This window comes from Tursiops truncatus, chromosome 16, assembly GCF_011762595.2.
Source record: "Tursiops truncatus isolate mTurTru1 chromosome 16, mTurTru1.mat.Y, whole genome shotgun sequence".
Lineage (NCBI taxonomy): Eukaryota > Metazoa > Chordata > Mammalia > Artiodactyla > Delphinidae > Tursiops > Tursiops truncatus.
This window is the reverse complement of record NC_047049.1, coordinates 46208854-46230106: the sequence shown is the minus strand read 5'-3', so window position 1 is coordinate 46230106 and position 21253 is coordinate 46208854. Positions and strand designations below refer to the sequence as shown.

Sequence of the window (21253 nt, the reverse complement as noted above, 5' to 3'; positions counted from 1 at the left end):
CTTGAGAGCTCAAGCCAAGGGTTCTGCTCTAGTTGTGGACAGCGACATGCTGCTCCTGGCCAAAGTGGCCTAGTCTCTCTCCTTACAGCCTAAGGAAGGAACCCTCCCCATAAGCTCCAGCCCCCATTTGTTATCTCTACTTGAAATGCCAGTTTCAGTGTCCAGGCTTTCTTAGTGCTAGACATCATTTGGAGTCAAGGAGGCTGAATTAGTTTGCCAGCGTTGCCTTAGCAAAATACCACAGGCTAGGGGCTTCACCAACAGATATTTATTTTCTCACAGTTCTGGAGGCTGGAAATCTGAGATCAAGGTTTCTGCAGGACTGGTTTCTCTGTGGCTTGTAAATGGCCGTCTTCTCCACGAGAGCATCCCTAGGATCTTTTCCTCTTCCCAGGAGAACACTGACTAGATTCGACTAGTGCACACTCTAACAGCCTTGTTTAATTACCTTTTTAAAGGCCCTATCTCTAAAATACAGTCATACTCTGAGGTACTAGGAGCTGGGGCTTCAACATGTGAATTTGCGGGGAACACGAGTCAGTCAGTAACAGCAACCTCAAGTCTCAAAATGTGTTCAGGGGAAAATGTTTCCATGCGTTGCAGTCCTCCAAGGTAGAGCCTCACATTCATCTCTCATCCAGACCCCTTCTCGTAGGTAATTCAGTGTGGTGATGCTTCCCATCTGTCTGAGTCTCACAGAGGCTCTGATGCCCAAGAAGGAGAAAAAGAGGAGGGAAGCTGGCTTCTTTGAGGAGGCCTGGTACCTGCAGTTCCAAAGCTTTTGTCCTTTGCTACACGGGAGTGTCTTTTTTTTAAAGTAGTCAGTCTCATGACAATTGAATTTAATAAAAACAGCACAGTTCAAAAAAGACAAATTAGAAACCACTGTTCATCTTAGAAATTAATATGTGAGTGAATTTAACAAGAGATGAATTGCGCTGTGGTGATCTGGTCCCTCTTCACCCACTCCAAGCACCAGTTGTTTGTCATTATTGCTGGAAATATGATTATTACTCTGGTATTGCTTGACATTTATTAAGAATCCAGGGGCTATGTCTCCACCGTAGAGAAAAGTGCAATTATCTGGGCACTTGGAGAAAAGAGCATTTCCTGGCCTGAGTCGTCCGAATAGATATCTTCCAAAGACACTTTGACTGTGGCTTGATGCAGACCCAGGCCGTTCTGTCCCTTAGTTCCTGTTTACCTTCATAAGGAACTGCTAACCTTTTACGGGTGCACGTGTAGGTATTATACAAGATTTACCAACAAACAGGGAAAGCATTTCATTGTTTTCTCATTAACTGCTTCTACCCTTTAACTAAAGCCAGGTCTCCAGTAAGAACTTATATTTGAAGGCAGATATATCAACCTTATGTAGAGAAGGCATAATAGAAAAATTGCATATGTGATCTGTTTATTGAATGTTTCACAACCAGGAAAACATTGAATTTCAGACGGGTTTAAACATGGCAGTGGAAGTGAAGGCCAGAACTGCCCAGCTCCTGACCTTTGTTCTTTGCAGACCCAGAAATCTTATCACCTGGCCCTATATCTGACCATCACCAGTGTTTTACTCTGGGCAGGAAGTGACCAGCTGCAGAGAATTTAGCTCAGAGGAGTGCCAAAATCTATGAGCTTCATTTCAGTCTCTCAAACTTTCGTCTATTGTTGTCTCCATTTGCCAGACACTTGGGAACAGGGATGGACGTTGTCCTTGAGGAGCTTATTCTAGGGGGGCTTCAGGCGGGGAACCCAGCCACTGTAATGTGGAGCACTGCCTCTGCAGGCTTTGCACTCTGCCCTGGGGCCCTGAGGAGGCGTGCTGGGAAAGAGAATTCTTGATAATTACCAGTTACATGATCATGACAAAGGGCTCACACAGACATGGTTTCCTCGGTTGCTCACTGCCAGCCAACTACACGACACTGTTAATCCGATCCCTCATCCTCTCAGCCTGCACTGGTGGAGGAGAGGTGAGCAGTGTATTTATTTTATAATTTGGGCTATAATCCATTAAGCCTGTTATTTATCTTGTTGCTCAAATCATTTGAGCTTTTTGCTCATAATATTTCATTGATCTCACACTTGCTCTCACTTAGCTCTGTTGATCTTTTCTCACAGATCACAAATACGAATCCAAATGAATTTTATGTATTTTAATGCAGTTTCACTATAACCCTTCCTGACATTTTTGGTGTGTGTATTATTCAGGAAAAGTTATGTTACAGTAACAAACACCCCCAAAACGAATTGCCCTAAAATAGCAAAGGTTTCTTTCTCACCTGTGCTACACGTGCATTGTGAGTTGGTTGGGAGTCTTCTGTGCCTTAACCTCGCCCAGTGATACCAGCTCATGGAGTTGCCGTTGTCTAGAACTTTGAGCACTGCCATGGCAATTAAAAAAGAGCTTAGCAAACAGAGCATGAGCCCTTAAAGTTTCGGCGCACCTCTCCCTGGCCTCACCTATGGCTCAAAGGTGGCAGGAAGGGTGAATCATGCCATGTAGCTACAGGAGGAGAGAACTGGAAATATTTGGCAAACAGCACTAACGACCAAAGCCCTATATTTTTTTTCAGTTTTTCTTTTCCATGCAAAATCGATACACATTTAATTGTTGTTATTGTTAGCATATTTTTTTCTAACCTCCTTTAAAAAAAATCTCAGTACATCAAAAACCTGGTTCCATATCATCAAAACTTCTTTGACACCAGGACTGCCGTGAACAGTTGTGCAGGTTACGCACGAGGGCATCTGGCCAGCATGGCAAAAAGAAGCCGAAATCCAGCCTTTGTCCCACTATTCAAGTTATCCAAGCAGGTCCAGGATGGCATCTGCCCAAAGGGGGCACAAAGGTGCTGTATGGGCTAGTGGTGGCCCTTTGTGAGCATAACTTGTGGTGACTGCATAATGCTCTACAGTAAGGATGAACCATCCCTCCACGTGTTGATATTTACATTGTTTCATTTTATGCTGCTATAAATAAGATGGTGGAAAATACTGTCCAGTGAATATTCGTGCATATATCTTATGATTTCCTTAGTGTAAGTGACTAGCAGTGAAAATTGTGAGAAGAAAGATTAAAATGCCATGCATGTGTCAGCACATGGTAGATACAGTGGCATTTCTTACTACTGAGTTTAGTTCCAGACCCGACACATGCCGTGCTTGGCTGGAGAGTCCAGGACCTACAACTGTAACGTTGGTACTAAGTTTCCAAGCAGGATCTGAGAGGCTGTGTTTAGATATGGGTCTTTCTCCTTTCTGGCTAGGCCATACAGCTGTAATTACAGGACTAACGATGCTTTAAACCAACAATGTAATGACTGTCATCAGTGACAGCAGGCGCTTCCTGTGGGAGAGCTTGGGCGGGAGGGTCACCAGCAGCTGGCCGGCCCCAGGGGTGCCCCTGGCAAAGCTGGGCACCATCAAGCTGAGGTCAGCTCACTTAAAGGTGACCCTCCAGGTAGGCTGTGCCTTGTTCCCCATTCCAAGATCTGATCTGTGTTCTGTAGCCAAACCCTTCCCTAAGGAGGCACTGGGACAGCAAGGCAGAGGCTCTTTAAACCAGATCTGCTTTCCCTCTCAAATCTCCAAACGGCCTTCTGAGGCCCTTGGTCCTACTTTAGAGGTTCTCAAACTCTTTAACACACAGGCAGTTGCTAAGCAAAGGCTATTTTGCTCCAATAAGCAATGCAGAGCTTTGCTCTGAATTTGTCTCCCATCGATGTGCCATATTCACTGCTGCCCAGGCAGATGGGCCTCTGCCCTTGAACCGCCCTCCTCTTGTCTCCACATCCAGAGTGTGACAACTTTTCCGGGCATGAAAGGTCTCAAAAGCAATTGCAAAGTAATGTTTGCTTAGCACTGTGGCAACACACAGGGTGGAAACCACGTGGGAGACACTCACGTGATGGCAGAATCCAAGAAGTCATCTTCCAGCACTGCCAACTCCCGTATTGTTGGAGTCACTCATCTCACTTGTCCTCAGCTTCCTCTTCCGTAAAATGAGGATGATAATAATACAGGTTTGTCAGGTGGCTAAATATTAAATGTGATAATGCATATGGAAACTGCTTTGTCAGCTGTAAAGTGCTATGTGCAAATTAGTTAACTGGATGTAATGTTGAGAGAACGGACTAAGGGATAACAAATATTTGGGTTATCAGCACTTTTATATAACTCATCAGGTTAGGTCCCTGGTCAGGTCCCTCTCCCATCCTCCTAATCCACTATTCCAAGCCTTCACCCCTGCTCAGCGCTCAGGGGAAGCAGAGCCATCTTCCCCTTTACTCTACCCTGGAACTGGAAGCCATCAAGTGTGAAGCACCTCACTCAGTAGTGTTCTGCTCACACACTCATCCACATCTGCACCCATCCTCAGGTCCTTCCATCCAGCTTCCAAGCATGAGCCCTTCCTCATGGCTCAGGTCAGCCTCTCCATGGGCTGCTGATTCCATCCTCTCTTCTCTCATCCCGTGGAACCTGTGCCACCTTCCTCTTCCCTTTGCTTTTCAACCTTCTCCCATCTGCTGCCAAGCTCCCCACAGCCTGGCAATACACTTGGGTTGTATCCTTCCTCTTATATTGCATGGCCCTACTCCCACCTCTTTTTTTCTCTTCTTCAGATTCAGGTTTCTTGAATGAGTTGGCAGTATTCATCGTCTCCATTTCCTTATCTCCAAATTTCTGGTTGACTCGCTGCCGTCTAATCATTCCTCTGAAATAACTTGTAGAAATTACCAAAGACCAATTTCTGTAGACAAATCCAAGACATTTTCAAGCTTCATCGTACAGGACTTCTCTGATGCAATCACTGTGGTTAAACAGCTCTGGGTCTCCATGACATTTCTCTTTCTGATTTTCCTTAAACTTTTCTAACCTTTCTTCTCCTATCCTAAACTTTGCTAGTGTTCTCCGGTTTCTGACCTTGGCTCATCAGGCTCCTCTCTGCACGTATTCTCCATGAGACATCTTATCATCTCTCACTGTTTATTTATCATTTGATTGCTGGTGGCTCACAGATCTATATAGAACTTGGAACTCTCACTTGAGCTTTCTTCTAGGGATGTCCAGCTGTACCACTGATGCTTCAAATTCAACATGTCCTCGTATCGCTTAAACTTGCTCTTTCTCTTGTTTTTGTGATATCTATTAATTTTTCTTAGTTTATCTAATTTAATTTGTTCCATTAGGCAAACTAGAAGTTTTAGAGTAATTCTTACCCTCTCATACAGTCACCAGTTTATCCCAATTTTATTTTCCATGTTGTTCTTGAATTTGACTCCTCTACTTCACCCATTCCACCCTGTGAGCCCTCACTTGCGCTGTCATGATAGTGTCCTAAGGGAACTCCCTACTTTTAGTCTTGTCTTCATTAAATCCATCCTTCAAATTGCTACCAGAGCGAGTTAGCAAAAATGCTAATGGGACCACATCAGGCTTCTATTTAAAACCTCTCATTTGAGATTCAGCTAAAGCAGCATCTCAACCAGGGAGCCTTCACTGAACACCATGGTGTCCTCTTCTTTGTGCTGACTGTGACCTGTGTCACCATGTCCCAAACATAGCTCTGTCTCAACATTGGCCATGTCGACACATAATTATATGCTCTTCCACTGCACTGCACAAAAGCAGATATGGGGCTCGTCTTTGTACTGCAGGGCCTGGAAAATGGTAGGTGGACAATGGCTATTGGTTGAACTTAACAACAGAGAGAAAATTTGAGGGTAGACATGGAATATCTGAGCAAGGGTGTAAACAACACTGGGCTGCAGCTATTGTCGTTAGGGTATTTATTTGAAGAGTAAATATGATATATAACTGAAATCATATAGCATTTTCTATAACTGTTAATTCAGAAGAGACCATCTAGGTCAAATTTTTCAACTGATCTTACCCATGACTTACACCCAGATAGTCTCTGGGTGACCCTTTTATGAAGTTTCATTTTACTGTCTCATCTTATCTCTATAATATCTCTTTGGACTAGACCAAGGAGGTACTGTTACCTTCATTTTATAGATGATAAATCAAATTGGAAATATTAAGTTATTTGCCCATGGAATGTGGCTGGTAAGGGCCAGGAACCAAGCTGTCTGGACTTTGATTCTACGTGAAACACTCTGATTTAGCAGCGCTCAGAACAGCATGAAAGTTTGAATATCTTTTCATATATCTTGCCGGAGTGTCCCTGCCTGAAACTCCCCCACTTAACCCCCTGGGATGATCCACACCAGGCCTGTTCTTCAGTGAGATAGCACATTCGTTGTTTGACAGGGGCTGCTTTGTGTCCAGGTTCCCTCACGAGTTCTCTTCTCCTGCCGCACATCTCCAAAGCATCATATCAGAAAAAAGACTGGGCTTTGGCCTTAGATGTCAAATTAGATGTAAAATTAGTCAAATTTGTCAGCATTTTATGTCACTTGCACTGCTCATAATGAATGTTACTTGTATAAACGTGTAACAGCAATATTAAGGAAAATTTTGTAAACAAAAAAAAGAAGAAGAAAGAAAGAAATCACCCTATTCCCACTACTCCAAAACAGTAACTGGGGTTTTAAAAATTATATTGTTTCCATAGTTTTGAGTCTTTGCTGGTAAATACTCTTTTATTTTATTGAAGTATTAGCACACATAGAATAAAAGTGTTCCAGTCATAAATATACAAATTTAAGAATTTTAATGGCGTGAACATGTGACCACTACCCAGATTAAAAAATACAACATTCACGGCTCCCCAGAAGCACCCCCCACTCCATGCCCGATTCTAGTCTCTAGCACCCCCAAAGTAGCCAGTTTCCTGGCAGCTAATATCATACATCAGTTTTCCACTTTTTACTTTTATGTGTGTGAAATAACATATCATATGCTCTTCTTTCTGGCTTATTTCATTCCAAACTGTGTGAAATTTATCCATGTCTTTTCATGGAGTAGGAGTTCATTCACTTTCATAGCAGTTGACCAACATTTTCATAGAGTTCTCAGACTTTTTGGTCTCAAGACCTGTTTACCCTCTTAAAAATTATTGAGACTTCAAAGAGCTGTTGTTTATATCGATTGTATCTATTGATATTTATCATGTTAGAAATTAAAACAGAATTTTAAAAATAAGGCATTTATTAATTCATTTTAAGATAGCAGTAATAAATCCATTATATATAAGCATAAACAGCATTTTTAATAAATAACTAGATTTTTCAAAACAAAAAATTTTGAAAAGAGTAGTACGGTTTTATATTTTTGCAAATTCTTTAATATCTATCTGGTTTAGCAGACAGCTGGATTCTCATATCTGCTTCTTTATTCAATCAGTTGTAATACTTTTTAATTTATTTTTTGGTTGAAATACATGAAGAAAATCTGGTCTTTCACAGATATGTAGTTAGAAAAGAAAGGAGTATTTTAATAGAAGTTTCAGAAAATTATAGATATTCTTCTTTGATACTACACCAAAATTCAACAAGTAGTAGTTTCTGAAAGGTTACTTGAAACTTTTATCAGTGAAATTTTTGTAGTCTGTTACAGTAAAATGTATTGATTATCTTGTACTTTGAATGGATATTGTAACCCATACATGATTTGTAACATGCATTGGAGCATGAAAGTAACATACAATGAGAATATTGGTTCCCTGAGTTACGAGATCTCCCAAATGTTGACATGTTTCATTATGCAATATGGAAAAATCATATTCATGTACCACCAATTTTATCAGAAAAATATTTATCTACTGAGAAACTGTCAGGCTCACAGAGGCAGGTACAAGCTTTTCAACATTCTGATATTCGAAATTTGAAAGCCCAAATTTCATCATAGGCAGAAAATACTGTTAGTGGTTTTATTTGATATGACAGGTTCACTTTGTTCATTTTCAAGAAAAGATCTGCCACATATCCAAGTCTTCATAACTAGTTTTGTCTGTCAGTCATTCTTTCAAATTAAAGTGATCAAAAGCAACTAGTTCAGCTCACAACTCTAACAATTATATGAGTGCTTTTCCTTGAAATGACCATCATGGTTTTTGGTGTTCAGAAGTGCTTTACGCAGATTTCCCATTTATCACACAGACTATTAAAAACGACTGTATTCAAAGATTGAGATTTCATAAAATTAATCATTTGTACTGTTTCATCAATGACATTCTTTTTTTTTTTCAAAGTTTTACTTCTATGTAGCAGGACCCTTTTACTTTTCCATTTTATTTATTTTTAAAATAAATTTATTTATTTTATTTATTTATTTTTGGCTGCGTTGCATCTTCATTGCTGCACGCGTACTCTCTCTAGTTGCAGTGACCACAGGGGCTACTCTTCATTGTGGTGTACGGGCTTCTCATTGCAGTGGCCTCTCCTGTTGTGGAGCCCGGGCTGTAGGTGCACAGGCTTCAGTAGTTGCAGCACGCGGGTTCAGTAGCTGTTACTCGCGGGCTCTAGAGCACAGGCTCACCAGTTGTGGCACATGGGCTGACTTGCTCCACGGCATGTGGGAGCTTCCCAGACCAGGGATCGAACCCATGTTCCTTGCATTGGCAGGTGGATTCTCAACCACTGCACCACCAGGGGAGCCCCATCATTGACATTCTTAAGTGAAGATTTTTTTTCTCCTATGAGTTCCTAGTGGTGAGGACTACATATAATGATTATTTTGGAAATTGTAGATTCACATGCAATGGCAAGAAATAATACAGAGAGATCCCATGTACCCTTTATCCAGTTTCCCACAATGGTATCATCCTGCAAAACTGTAATACAGTATCACAACAAGGAACATTTCCATCACTACAAGAAGTTCTCATATTGCCCTTTTGGGATTGTCTTTTCTTACTCAGCATAATTCTGTTCAGATTCATCCAGGTTGTTGCATGTATCAACAGTTCATTCTTTTTTTTTTTTGTGCGGTACGCGGGCCTCTCACCACTGTGGCCTCTCCCGTTGCGGAGCACAGGCTCCAGACGCACAGGCTCACGGGCCCAGCCGCTCTGCGGCACGTGGGGTCTTCCCGGACCGGGGCACGAACCCGCGTCCCCTGCATCGGCAGGCGGACTCCCAACCACTGCGCCACCAGGGAAGCCCTATTACATCATTTTTATGTGGGTTTTTGTGGAACAAAAGTTTTTAATGCTGATGAGATCCAATTCATTTGTTTTCTTTTATGCTTTTGGTGTAAAATCTAAGAACTTCAGCGATTTGTTGAATGAGAGCAGTAAAAGCAGACATCTTTGCTTTGTTTACAGTCTTAGAGAGAAAGCATTTATTGTTTCACATTAAATATAATGTTAGCTGTGGGGTTTTGTAGATGATCTTTATTATGTTAAGGTAGTTCCCCTCTGTTCCTGGTTTTCTGAGAGTTTTATTATGAATGAGTGTGGAATTTTGTCAGATGCTATTCTGCATCAATTGATACAATCATGTCATTTTCTTCTTTAACCTACTAACATGGTAGATTATCTCGATTGCTTTTTGGGTATTTACAAGCTTTGTGTTCCTGGAATAAACCCACTTGGTCATTGTATGTCATTCTTTTTATGCATTGCTAGGTTCTATTTGCTAATATTTTGTTAAGAATTTTTGTATCTCTATTACAACAGCCAGGACATGGAAGCAACCTAAGTGTCCATTGACAGATGAATGGATAAAGAAGATGTGGCACATATATACAATGGAATATTACTCAGCCATAAAAAAAATGAAATTGAGTTATTTGTAGTGAGGTGGATGGACCTAGAGAGTGTCATACAGAGTGAAGTAAGTCAGAAAGAGAAAAACAAATACCATATGCTAATACATATTTATAGAATCTTAAAAAAAAAAAAAGCAAAACACATACTCATTCTGAAGAACCTAGGGGCAACACAGGAGTAAAGACGCAGACGTAGAGAATGGACTTGAGGACACGGGGAGAGAGAAGGGTAAGCTGGGATGAAGTGAGAGAGTGGCATGGACATATATACACTGCCAAATGTAAAATAGATAGCTAGTGGGAAGCAGCCGCATAGCACAGGGAGATCAGCTCGGTGCTTTGTGACCACCTAGAGGGGTGGGATAGCGAGGGTGGGAGGGAGACGCAAGAGGGAGGGGATATCGGGATATGTGTATATGTATAGCTGATTCACTTTGTTATACAGCAGAAACTAACACAACATTGTAAAGCAATTATACTCCAATAAAGATGTTAAAAAAAAAAAAAGAAAAAAAAAGAATTTTTGCATCTCTATTCATGAAAGATAGGTTTATTTTCCTGTACTCTGTTTGTCTGGTTGTGGTGTAAAAGTATAAGCGTATTGCTAGCTTCATAAAACAAATTGGGAAGTGTACCAATTTTTTCTATTTTCTGGAAGATATTTTGTAAAATTTACATTAATTCTTGCTTAAATATTTTGTAAAATCCTCAAGCAAAATCATATGGACCTGGAAATTTATTTGGGGGGAGTATTTAAATTATGAATTCAATTTCCTTAACTGTTATAGTCTGTTCCAATGATATATTTTATATTGGTTGACATACAGTAATTTATGTTTTTGCAAAGGATTTGTCCATTTAATCTGAGTTGTCACATTTATGTGTATGTAGTTATTTGTAATATTCCCTTGCTATCTTTTTGATGTCTGCAGGGTCTGTAGGGATAGCCTCTCTTTCATTCTTTATATTGGCAATATGTGTCTTCTTTTTATCTTTGTCAGTATTTCTACAGGTTTGTAAGTTTTATCGATCTTTTCAAAGAACCAGTTTTGTTTCAATGATTTTCTCCATGTTTTTCTGTTTTTAATTGCATTGATTTCTGCTCTTACCTTTATTGTTTCCTTCCTTCTGCTTGCTTTGGGTTATTTTTCTCTTTTATTCTAGTTCCTTTAGTGGGATCTTAGATTGACTTAGAAATTGTACTCTTTTTTTTTTTTTTTCAGATAGGCTCTATGATACAAAACATTTTAAAATTACATCATTTAAAAATATCTTAATTTAAAATCTTTTCATCTGTATTAGGGTAAAATTGTATATATTTAAGATGCACAACTTGATGTTTTGATGTACATATACATTGTGAAATAATCACCACAATCAAGGTAATTCACATAGTTACCTTTTATTTTCTGATGAGACCACTTAAGTTCTAACTTCTTAACAAATTTCGAATATATAGTACAATATTGTTAACTAGAGTCACAATGCCGTGCATTAGGTTTTCAGAACTCACTGTTTTGCATGACTGAAGCTCTGTATCCTGTAATCAACATATCCCCATTTCTGCCTCTCCCCAGCTCCTGGAAACCACCATTCTACTCTCTACTTCTATGAGTTTGACTATTTTAGAGTCCATATATAAGTGAGATGCAATGTTCTGGCTTATTTCACTTAGCATAGTGTCCTTCAGGTTCATCTATGTTGTTGCAAACAGCACAATTTCCTTCTTTTTAAAGGCTGAATTTTATACATACATAAAACATATATATAATGAACTTTGTGATGATTTTTTTTCTTTTGTTCTGTTAATGTGATGTATCACCTTGATTGATTTGCATACATTGAACTATCCTTGCATCCCAGGGATAAATCCTACTTGATCACGGTATGTGATTCTTGTAATGTGCTGTTGAATTCTGTTTGCCAGTATTTTATGGAGGATTTTTGCATCTGTGATCATCAGGGATATTGCTCTTAAATTTTCTTTTATTGTGGTGTCTTTGCCTGACTTTGGTATTAGAGTGATGCTGGCCTCATATGATGAGTTGGGAAGTATTCCCTCTTCTTCTATTTTTTGGAAATTTAAGAAGGTTTGGTATTAATTCTTCTTTGAATATTTGATAGAATTCTCCTGTGAAGCCATCCGGTCCTGGGCTTTTCTCTTTTGAGAAGTATTTGATCACTAATTTAATTTCCCTATTTGTTATTGGTCTGTTCAGATTTTCTAAAATTTAACTCTTTTCTAATGCATGCATTCGGTGACATATATTTCTCTCTCAGTATTGTTTTAGCTATGTGACAAATTTTGATACATACTGTACTATGTATTTTTTAAAATTTCCCTTGAGACTTACTTTTTGATCCATGGATTATTTAGAAGTATATTGTTTAGTTCCCAAGTGTTTGGAGATTTCCTGTTATTGAGTTCAGTTTGATTCTTTTACGGTCAGAGAACATATTTTGCAGGTTTTAATTTTTTAAAAATTTGTTGAGATTTATTTTATGATCCAACATGTAGTTTGTCTTGGTATATATTTTGTGGGGGCTTGAAAAATGTGTATTTTACTATTGTTGGGTGCACTATTCCATAAATGTGAGTTACTTGAACATTTTTTAGAATTCCATTTTAATTTATCTATTATATTCTAGCTTTTCTAGTTTTTCTTGGGAGGAAGATTTATCTGCTACAAGCTAGTTCGTCGTAGCTGGAAGTGGAAGTAACCCATAAGCATGTATGTGAGTGTGTATGTGAATGTAACAGCATAGGTGGTACATGTATTCATGAGGTTGTGATTGATTTGACCAACAAATCCTGTAACTCTTACTTCCCCCGACAACTGGTCAGAGTAGAGAAGTTCTTACCTCAGATCACAGCTGTTATTAGTTGTGACTTGTTTTGTCTCTTCTCCAGGACTTCGTGTCATGTATCGAGAACTACAGACGAAAAGGACAGGAACTATATGCATCTCTATACAAAGATCATGTACAGGTAAGAAACAAGGCAATTCCCTTCTCTGCACAGTAGACCAGAACCTACCTTGAACCTGAAATAAAGAATCATAAGAGCATTTGGTTTAAATTCTAAATTGGCTAAGCCAATAATTGGTCATCAGTGAGTCAGTCCTACCTTCATGACCTGTGCCATGGGATTTGGACCCACACTGTCAGCAGCTGAGGAGATAGGCAGTGTTTCCATCCACTTACCTACTCATTCATCCATTGGGTGCCTCAGATCCTGTGCTAGGAGCTAGGGGCACGATTGTAAACACAGCAGACGTGGGCCTCACTCTCGGGTAGCTTACTCTAAAGGAGAGATATACATTAAATAAGTGCACAGATAAATAGATCATTATAACTTGGAAAGAGCAATAGACAGGGAAAATACGAGTATAATGGGAGATTATAACAAGGGGAAGACTTTAATTTGGGCAGATCAGAGGCCCTCTCCAAGGAATTGATCTCTAAGTTGAAATCTGAAGAAGGAGGAATATGGGCTAAAGTATTTTAAGGAAGTGGTTTTGACTAAGGGGAGGGAATGTGTGAAGCTCCTGAGTCGGGAAAGCACTGGATGTCATCAGTTAACTGGAAGAAGAGGAAGTGACTGGGATGATCTGAGCTGGGAAGGGACAAGGGTGAATGAAGATGAGGCAGGGCCTGAGCAAGCAGAGTGGCTTGCTGCCACCTTAGGGGTTTGGCTTGTTCTCCTAAGGACAGTGGGTTGCCACTGATGAGGGTAGGTTTAGATGTTGAAAACCTCTCTCTAGGAGTGATTTCTGTACAGTCTAGGTAAAGAGCACTGGCTGTCATGCCAGGGACATCTCTATTTGCATCTCAGGTCTGCCCCTTCCTAGGACTGAGCCTGGTCTGAGCCTCAGGGTCCCCATCTTTAAGACAGGATAATATTGCCTACCTGTAAAGATTAAAGAGTGAGTATGGAACACCTAGACAGTGGCTGGCAGGGAATAGATGTCCCGTATGTGGTTAATGAATGGCTAAGAAGTTCATTCTTAGGTGGTATTATTGATGTTAACAAAAATTTTCTAAAGTGATTGCTAGTAATAGAACACAACAGTAGAATTAAAACGTCACAAATTATATTTTTACTTTACAATTTCTCTGTGCCAAAGCCTTGCTAGGTGTAGGAAAGGCAGAGATGATAATGATACTCCTCTGGTTGAAGGTTCTTAACACTCAGTAGAGGGACCAAGAGTAAAGAAATTAAAGCAGGGTGATAAGGCCAATACTAGGATGTTGTACTACAAAGAGAGGAGCAGTGGGGTATAAGGAACCATTGGGTGTGCCTGGGGTAAGGCGAGGGGTGAAGGAATGGTGAAACAGTAGTCCCCAAGTTCAAGGGAAACAAAATAGGCTCTGATCAACTTAAGCCAAGTAACCTGATCCAGTTATCTCCATATGTGCTTGTTTGGGAGCCCACAACATGCCCCCACGAATAGGGATTTGTGAGATGCACAGCGTGCACCCCAGAAACATACAGACTAGCAACACAGCCTCCCAGGCTGTGCTACATAAGGAGGTGGGCAGTTTATCAGACATGCTGGTGGCGGGGGGGGGAGAGGCGGTTTGAGGATAGGTGTCCTGCTGGCTTATATTTGCGTGTTATCTGCGCCCCTTGGACAGGACCTCGCATGTGAGTGCCTTACTACTTGAATTCACCAACTTCATTCAGGACTAGCAATATGGCTAATAAATTCAGCTGCCATTGGGGGAAAAGTAAGATGAACCATTTAGGATTGCATCCTTTATTTAGGGATATCCCCATCGCGCTTGTTCCATTTCAAGACAGAGGGTGTTGTTTATCTAAACTTTCAAATCAGCATCTAGTCGAGAGTTTGACCATTTCTCTTCTTATGGTTGGAAAAGCCTGGAAGATTTGGTCATGGCTAGGAGAAATGTGCTCTGTGGTAACTGGTGGATTTCTGCTGAAATTTGAAAAACTGAAGGTTAATGGGGAAGGACAGAAGAACCTCGGCAGAGGCTCTGAGCCCATAAGGCAAGGGTCCAGCCTCCTGGAACATCAGTCTGGCTTATTTTCAGCAGCGGGCCTGACTGGGGCTCAGAGGGTACTTGAGAAAGTGGGACAGAGTTTTACTGTTGATTGAAGTATTTTTGAGAAAATCAGCGTTTTGAGGCTAATCCTTGAGGATACTTTCCAAGTGTTTAAATATTTGAGACAGATCGTTTCGATGTTTAAAAGAATGCAGGTGTTATCACCGTCTGCCGGAGATAATGGGGTCTGGAGTGTTCACCCCGCTTTCTTTTAAGGGGTGTAGTAGACTTTCCCGACGAAGGCCCCACTCCACTTCCAGAGAAGTCAAGTCCAAGTTCTGGAAAGAAATCAGCCTTGTGAAATATGCCATGTTCTTCAAGGACAGCTTCTCCTAATTACACTCCGTGAGGTCCTTCCAAGAGGGTGGAGATAATGAGGTTCAAGGGCCCCCGCCCACACGGCTGTCAGTAACAGGTTGCGTAAGACTTTTCCAACTGGGCATTTTACTTAACCTGAGAGGTCACTGGCGATGCAGGTGCTCACAGCATGACAAGATAGCGTCACCCAGTGCCCTGGAAGCTAACCCAAGCATCCAGTATACCTCATCATCCCATCACCAGCAAATCGTGCAATTCTGATATTTAATCTCCCCAATTTCCCATCACTCCAGAAGTGCCGACGAAAACAGGTGCCTCTGCTCTGGCCCTGCCCAGATGCCCCTTTGCCATTTCCAGTTACATTTGTTCTCTTCTCTGTGGTCCGGCTGCTCTGGCGCTGCTCTGTGATATACCCAGGCCACCTGTTCTTATACTGAGTCCTCAGCATACCTTACAGACATGCCTCATTTTGTCTATATATTTTTTAAAATGACAGTTTTTACCGTTTAAAGTTCTATGCAAGATGCCTTCCACCCCAGAAATGGCCTTTCTTTTAGTGTGTGAGGGGCATTGCTCTGTCCCCTCTCTTTTGGGCTCTCTGGGGGCCAACAGGCTGTTTCCATTTCTTGCTCAGTCTCTATATATCCATTACATTTTGGTAACAGCTCTTTCACATGTAAGTATCAGAAACTCAACTCAAACTGGCTTAGGCAACACGTGAAATATTTTGAAAAATCCAGGAGAACATCACGGTTCAAGAAGAGCTGGATCCAGGTATTCAAACTCTGCTTTAAGGAATCTGCCTCCTCTCTCCCTCTCTCTCTTTTCTTTCTCTCTTTTTCGTACACACACACAAACACATGTTCACGCAAACATTAAACACACAAGTGTATGAGATTACTAATATGTTTTAGGCAACAAGGCACATGGAGGAGAGAGCATTTGAGGCTGGCATGAACTCATGCTCTGCTCCCCAGTCTGTACATCCTGGAACCAGGCAGGGCTCATATAAAGGGTGGGAAATTATGTAACTTGCACAAAGGGACTGTCTCATTGCTGAGAGGCCTGCCTGTAGGCTGTGTATGCCTCAATGCAGATACATCAGGTGCCTTTTCCTGATGCACATAAGGTTGGCCAGTGCAAGGTGAGCAGCCCTGAACGTGTACACATCCACCTCTCTGCAGTCTGCTCTATACGGCTCTAGAGACAACCAGTTCCAATCCCAGAGTATGATGCTCACTAGCCCATCCCACAACCATTCATCACCCACTAAAGCCAGGGCTGGGGTCAGCTGCACCCCAGCACTGGGAACTGAAAGTAGGGACGGTCTGGTTGCCAAGAGGAAAGTCTCAGTGATGCTACCCAAGAGCTTCTATTCAGCCGAGAATCATAGCTGCCTCTAATACACCAGCATCCCTGCCCCTGTGTCTGGTGTGGCATTTGGCCCGCTCGAGGTTTGAACTGAATGGGGACCTTACCTTGTGCAGAAGCATGGGCATTACAGAACACCTTGCGGGTGCAGGAGCTCAGGACTTCTGCTTATTTAGTCATCTCATGTCCTTTGTCTTGGGACCACATACAGCCTTCCATCATGGACTAAACAGTCATTCATCTCTGAAGGATGAATGAGGGATCTTATCCCTGACACACATCTGTCTAGCTGCAGGTATGCAGCCAACACGTTTGCCCTGTGATGAAGACTCAGGCAGCTGGGAACCTCCAGGTTGCATAGGTGGGGCCTTAGGGTGGAAGGGATGCTCTTAAAAGACTAATTTGAAACCCCGGATGAACAACCCAGTAGCTTGGGATTGTTCATCCTCTGTCAAGCTCAATATGGAACTACAAATGCAGCAACAATCTCCCAGGAGCTGAAATATTTTCCCCAAACACGTGTTCATTTCATATAACCAAATCCCTATAAAAGGCTTTGGATAGTCATTATTTTTCTGGAGTTTTTTATTAAACAATTGGAGTACTTGTAAAATGCTATAACTATTCAGGATATGAATCTAAGAACTGTGGAGAAACAAAATTATCTTGTTTTGAAATAGAATTTGCTTTATTCACAATAATAATACTAACTGCTTAAGTTGGGTAAGGCACCGTATTAAACTCTGGAAAATATTGTCTCATTTGATCCTTACATAAACCCATGGTTTTATTATTGTGGTAATATTACTAACTGAATTTGACTGATGAGGATGGTAAGTCTCCTTCAGATTAAACTGCTAGTGAAAAGCAGAAACATGGTGACAGCCCAGGTTCATCTGACACCAAAGACGAAGTACTTAGAACTATACCATCTGTCATGTTTTTGGGAGAATTTTCAAGTTCTGAGAACGATTTTCCCATTCAAAATGGATCTAAGTCTGCCAGTCTTTGAAGTAATACTGGCAGAAATCACGACTTAATGAAATGATACCAGGGCCCTAGGAAAGGAATTAAGCACGCAGGCTGAAGTGAAGGCTCTGGAATTAGACAGGCTGGGTTTCAGTCTTAGCTTGGTCACCTGTTGGTCCTTGGGGAAGTCACTTCTCCTCTCCTAGACTTGGTTCCTTCATGAGGATAATAGAAAGTACTTACCAAGTTCCAGACTCACTTATGGTGTCATTGTGTAGAGGAAATGAGATAAAGCAGGTGAGAGGCTCAGCCTGGTACATGACAATGAGTTTCTTTTCTCTTTATGTTACTTTTGTGAGGTCTGTGCTTCTTGTCCTTAGCACTTTCACCTTTCAGTTTTCTGAAAAATTAAAATGTAGGGCACATACCATCAAATACTTGAATAGTTGGAAAAGTTCACCCTGCAGACAAAGTTGATTCTGCTGTCCAAACTGAATTGAAATGTTCCCTTGATAGATGATGTAGGAAACTTCAATGTGGCATACAAAAGCAATTTAGGGGTGTCGATGTATTTTGTAAAAGGTTTGAGTTATACTCTAGCAGAAGGTATAACAGTCAAGTGCTGTGTATGCAAACTATGAGGATTCCATAGATATTAGGAAGGATAATTTTATTAACATCAAAGGTTTTAGCTTCTTTGAACATTCTCACCACACTTCCAGTCCAGACACTGGAAGGAGGGCTTTCAGCATCATTTTGAAGGGTAGGGGCTGTGGTGAGGTTCTGTGTCCATTCTGCCAAATAGCTGTCCAATCCTCTGATGAATAGCATGGGGACCTTTGGGACCTGTTACTTTCTGCACAGCGCCCAGCAGTCACGAGGCTCTGTGGGCCAAAGGGCAGAGGGTTTTTTTTCTCCTCGAAGCTGAATTAAATGGTCTCAAAGCTGAAAAACTGATTTCTTCTCCTGGCCTGGTCCTAGCTCCAGAGAGTACACCGTGAAGGTGCTTGGAGCTGCCTATAGGGGTGATTTTCCTCAGGCAATTATGGGGGGCTTGGTCTGTTCACCCCAGGAGGTTTGGGGCCAGGCTGGTGAGGAGATGTGTCCAGAGGTGACGCTGTACTTCTGCTTCCCAGAGGCGGAGATGTGGCAAAATCAAGGCAGCCAACGACTGGGCCAGGATCCAGGAGCAGCTTTTTGGGGAGCTGGGCTTGTGGCGTCAGATGGCAGAAGCCACACCCTGCTCCCGGTGGGAACTGGACTGGAGAGAAGGACCAGCTCGCATGAGGAAACGTATCAGACGCTTGTCTCCGCTGGAGGCCCTGAGTCGAGAAAGGCTCAAGGTAAGAATTAGATGCAACAAGACAGGATGCTTCCAGACAGGCAATGTATAGCGAGGTGTCTCCTTAGCTTTTCCATCTGATGTTGTTTCCATCAGGAGTGCTTTGGCATGGACAGGTAGGAGAGGTAATGCGTGCGGTTCACTGTAGGAGTGCTGTAATGCATTCTTGGTGCTGTTTACCAGAAGGAAAGAATCACTAACTCCCCAGGTACATAGAAGGGATGCTCTAACTACAGCCTGAATGAATGAAAAAAATAAGTGAGTGAGTGGTTCACATATACACCACTGATCCAGTACCACGCTGACATCCGTAAAAGTCTGTTAGAATGGTCCGGATGCCAGCGTTTGAAAAGAGCCACGTGGTGGGCACTGTCTCTTGTACAAGTTATGTGTCATAGAGCAGTCATGGCCAGCCCTTCTGTGGGCATCACTGTGCAAGCAAATCCCGACTCAAGTCTTACAATGGAAATATCTTGAACTCAGCTATTTCTGCAAGCTTGAGCCAGTGACGCGCTTCGTCCAAATGACACTGAAGCTGCGTTGGATTCCCAGGCAACGGAATCTGGACAGTCCCCAGGCGTTTGCTGTAATGAAGCTTGGACTCTCTGTCAAACTTACATTTTTGCCTTTTAAATGATGAAGAACCATCCTTGGCTTGGTAGTGGATACAGAAGAATCTGTTAATAGCATTTCATGTCCTCATTGAACAATTCTGCTTTAAGATATTCTGAAAAGCAGCCTTTCCACACCCTGGAACGCAAGACATTTCCTTCTGCGTTCATCCTGAGTTACAATGTTGGGCTTCTTCTCTAGTCTGTAACCTCAGAATCTTTTACCCACATTAAATCCTTTATAAAACCTAATGAAAAAATTATATTTCATTTATTCAGTAGACGTTTTAGTTTTGAGTGTATTGTCTGTAAACATCTGGTGATATATAGTATTTTTCCCTCAATACATTTCTTAGGAAATGGAGGCAGGAAAAATAAGCCTGCCCGTGGTGCTGATGTCAAGGCCGAAGGCTGGCTGTGGAACCTAGTCTCTGGTCTCTTGGGCTGTCCAGCCCCAGCCCCTGTCCCTGGTCCCCTCTCCAGGGTGGGCCATACCACAGACAGCCAGGATACTCTCTACTCCCATTTGACATAATCTTTGGTAATTACTGTAAATCCTACTTAATGGAAGATTGTGGGTTTTTTCCCCTTTGACTCAGGAACATTAACACTTGCATTTTATTGTGGTCCTTTCGGATTTGGCATTTTGCTCCCCTTGCCTTTGAGTCTTGAGTGTATGAGTGATTTGAAGGAGCCATATGCATGTGTGTGTATGTGTTTGTGAATCTGTGGAAAGGGGGGTGGGGCCCATGGGTATCCAGGATTTAATTTCTCTTTTCTCTGGTTTTATTTCAGGAAAGTCAGGACAGAAATGGTGATATTTCTCAGTTAAATGCTGAAAACCAAGGTATTCAATTTATCTGTATTTTTATTTAACAGTTAAAGCAATTCTTGGTTTTATTTAACATCTCCTTAAAGATATGAAGTTAATATATTGTGGGAAGAAAATGCTGCAAGTCTAGAGTAGGGAGTGCAAGGCCTTTCATCACTCTGCTCTCCAGAATGAAGAGGGACCCATTCCGGACCTGAACGCTCCACTGGGGGAAGGAGTTTGCATTTAGGTTGCAACAGTAAGAATTTTTTTCAGGGAAACTATCCTGTCAATTTGCTATATGAGGGAAACCTTAAAAGTGCCCCCCCAAATACTAATACATGTTCAGTATGTGACCCAAAACACCTAGGAGGAAAATAGGAAAATATTTTAGAGCAAAATTGGGTGGGATAGATATTTAATGCTTAACACTGAATTCTCTGATTGTGAAGATGACAGATATAATGGTCATTGTTATTTCTCCAATTTAAAAAAGCACTTTGAATCATTGTTGATGTTTATGCTTACCCTTTGTGTAATACTCATGGAGGAATTTGGTTGGGTTGATATGCTAAAAATCTAGTTTATTTTCAGAAGTCATTTTGGCCCGAACGCATCAAATACATACCAAACACACACACAGACACATACACTATATTTCAGATTTTGTGTTTCTACCAGAGACTCTGCCTTTTGTTTCAGACACTCTCTGTCTGTGAGTTTCACTGTATCCTAGGCTGCAGCTTATATCATACCCTTAACCAAGTGACACCTTCCTAGAGCTGATCAGACTTGTCTTATTTAGTGCCTTAGCACCGGATTTTGCGTGGAGCTTGCTGTCTTGTCAGTCTGCAGTAACAAAGCCCAGAAGTGAGGATCTTGATCCCAGGTTGATTTGGGGAGTCCCACTTGAGACTTGGGATGACAGTGTAACACTCATATTTTGGCTTCTCTTCTTTCCATCCCAAGCCCCATAACCCTAAGATCAGAAGGAGAATCTGCCTGCTCTCCCTCTCAAACTGGGTGGCTGCAGAGGGTACCGTGGTAGAAAGCAGGTGTTTGATTTTATGTGGACTAGGGCCATGG

General features: G+C 41.5%; 1 protein-coding gene across 3 annotated transcripts in view; it reads left to right on the top strand.

Annotated features, from left to right (window-relative positions):
• WDFY4 (WDFY family member 4) overlaps positions 1-21253 on the top strand; it is a 277304-nt gene that overhangs the window by 158707 nt on the left and 97344 nt on the right. For all 3 annotated transcript variants that reach the window (XM_073793353.1, XM_073793354.1, XM_033841802.2), the window contains exons 40-42: positions 12590-12667; positions 18540-18746; positions 20152-20203. In XM_073793353.1, coding sequence (XP_073649454.1) covers positions 12590-12667; positions 18540-18746; positions 20152-20203 — 337 coding nt within the window. The remainder of the gene's footprint in view (positions 1-12589; positions 12668-18539; positions 18747-20151; positions 20204-21253) is intronic.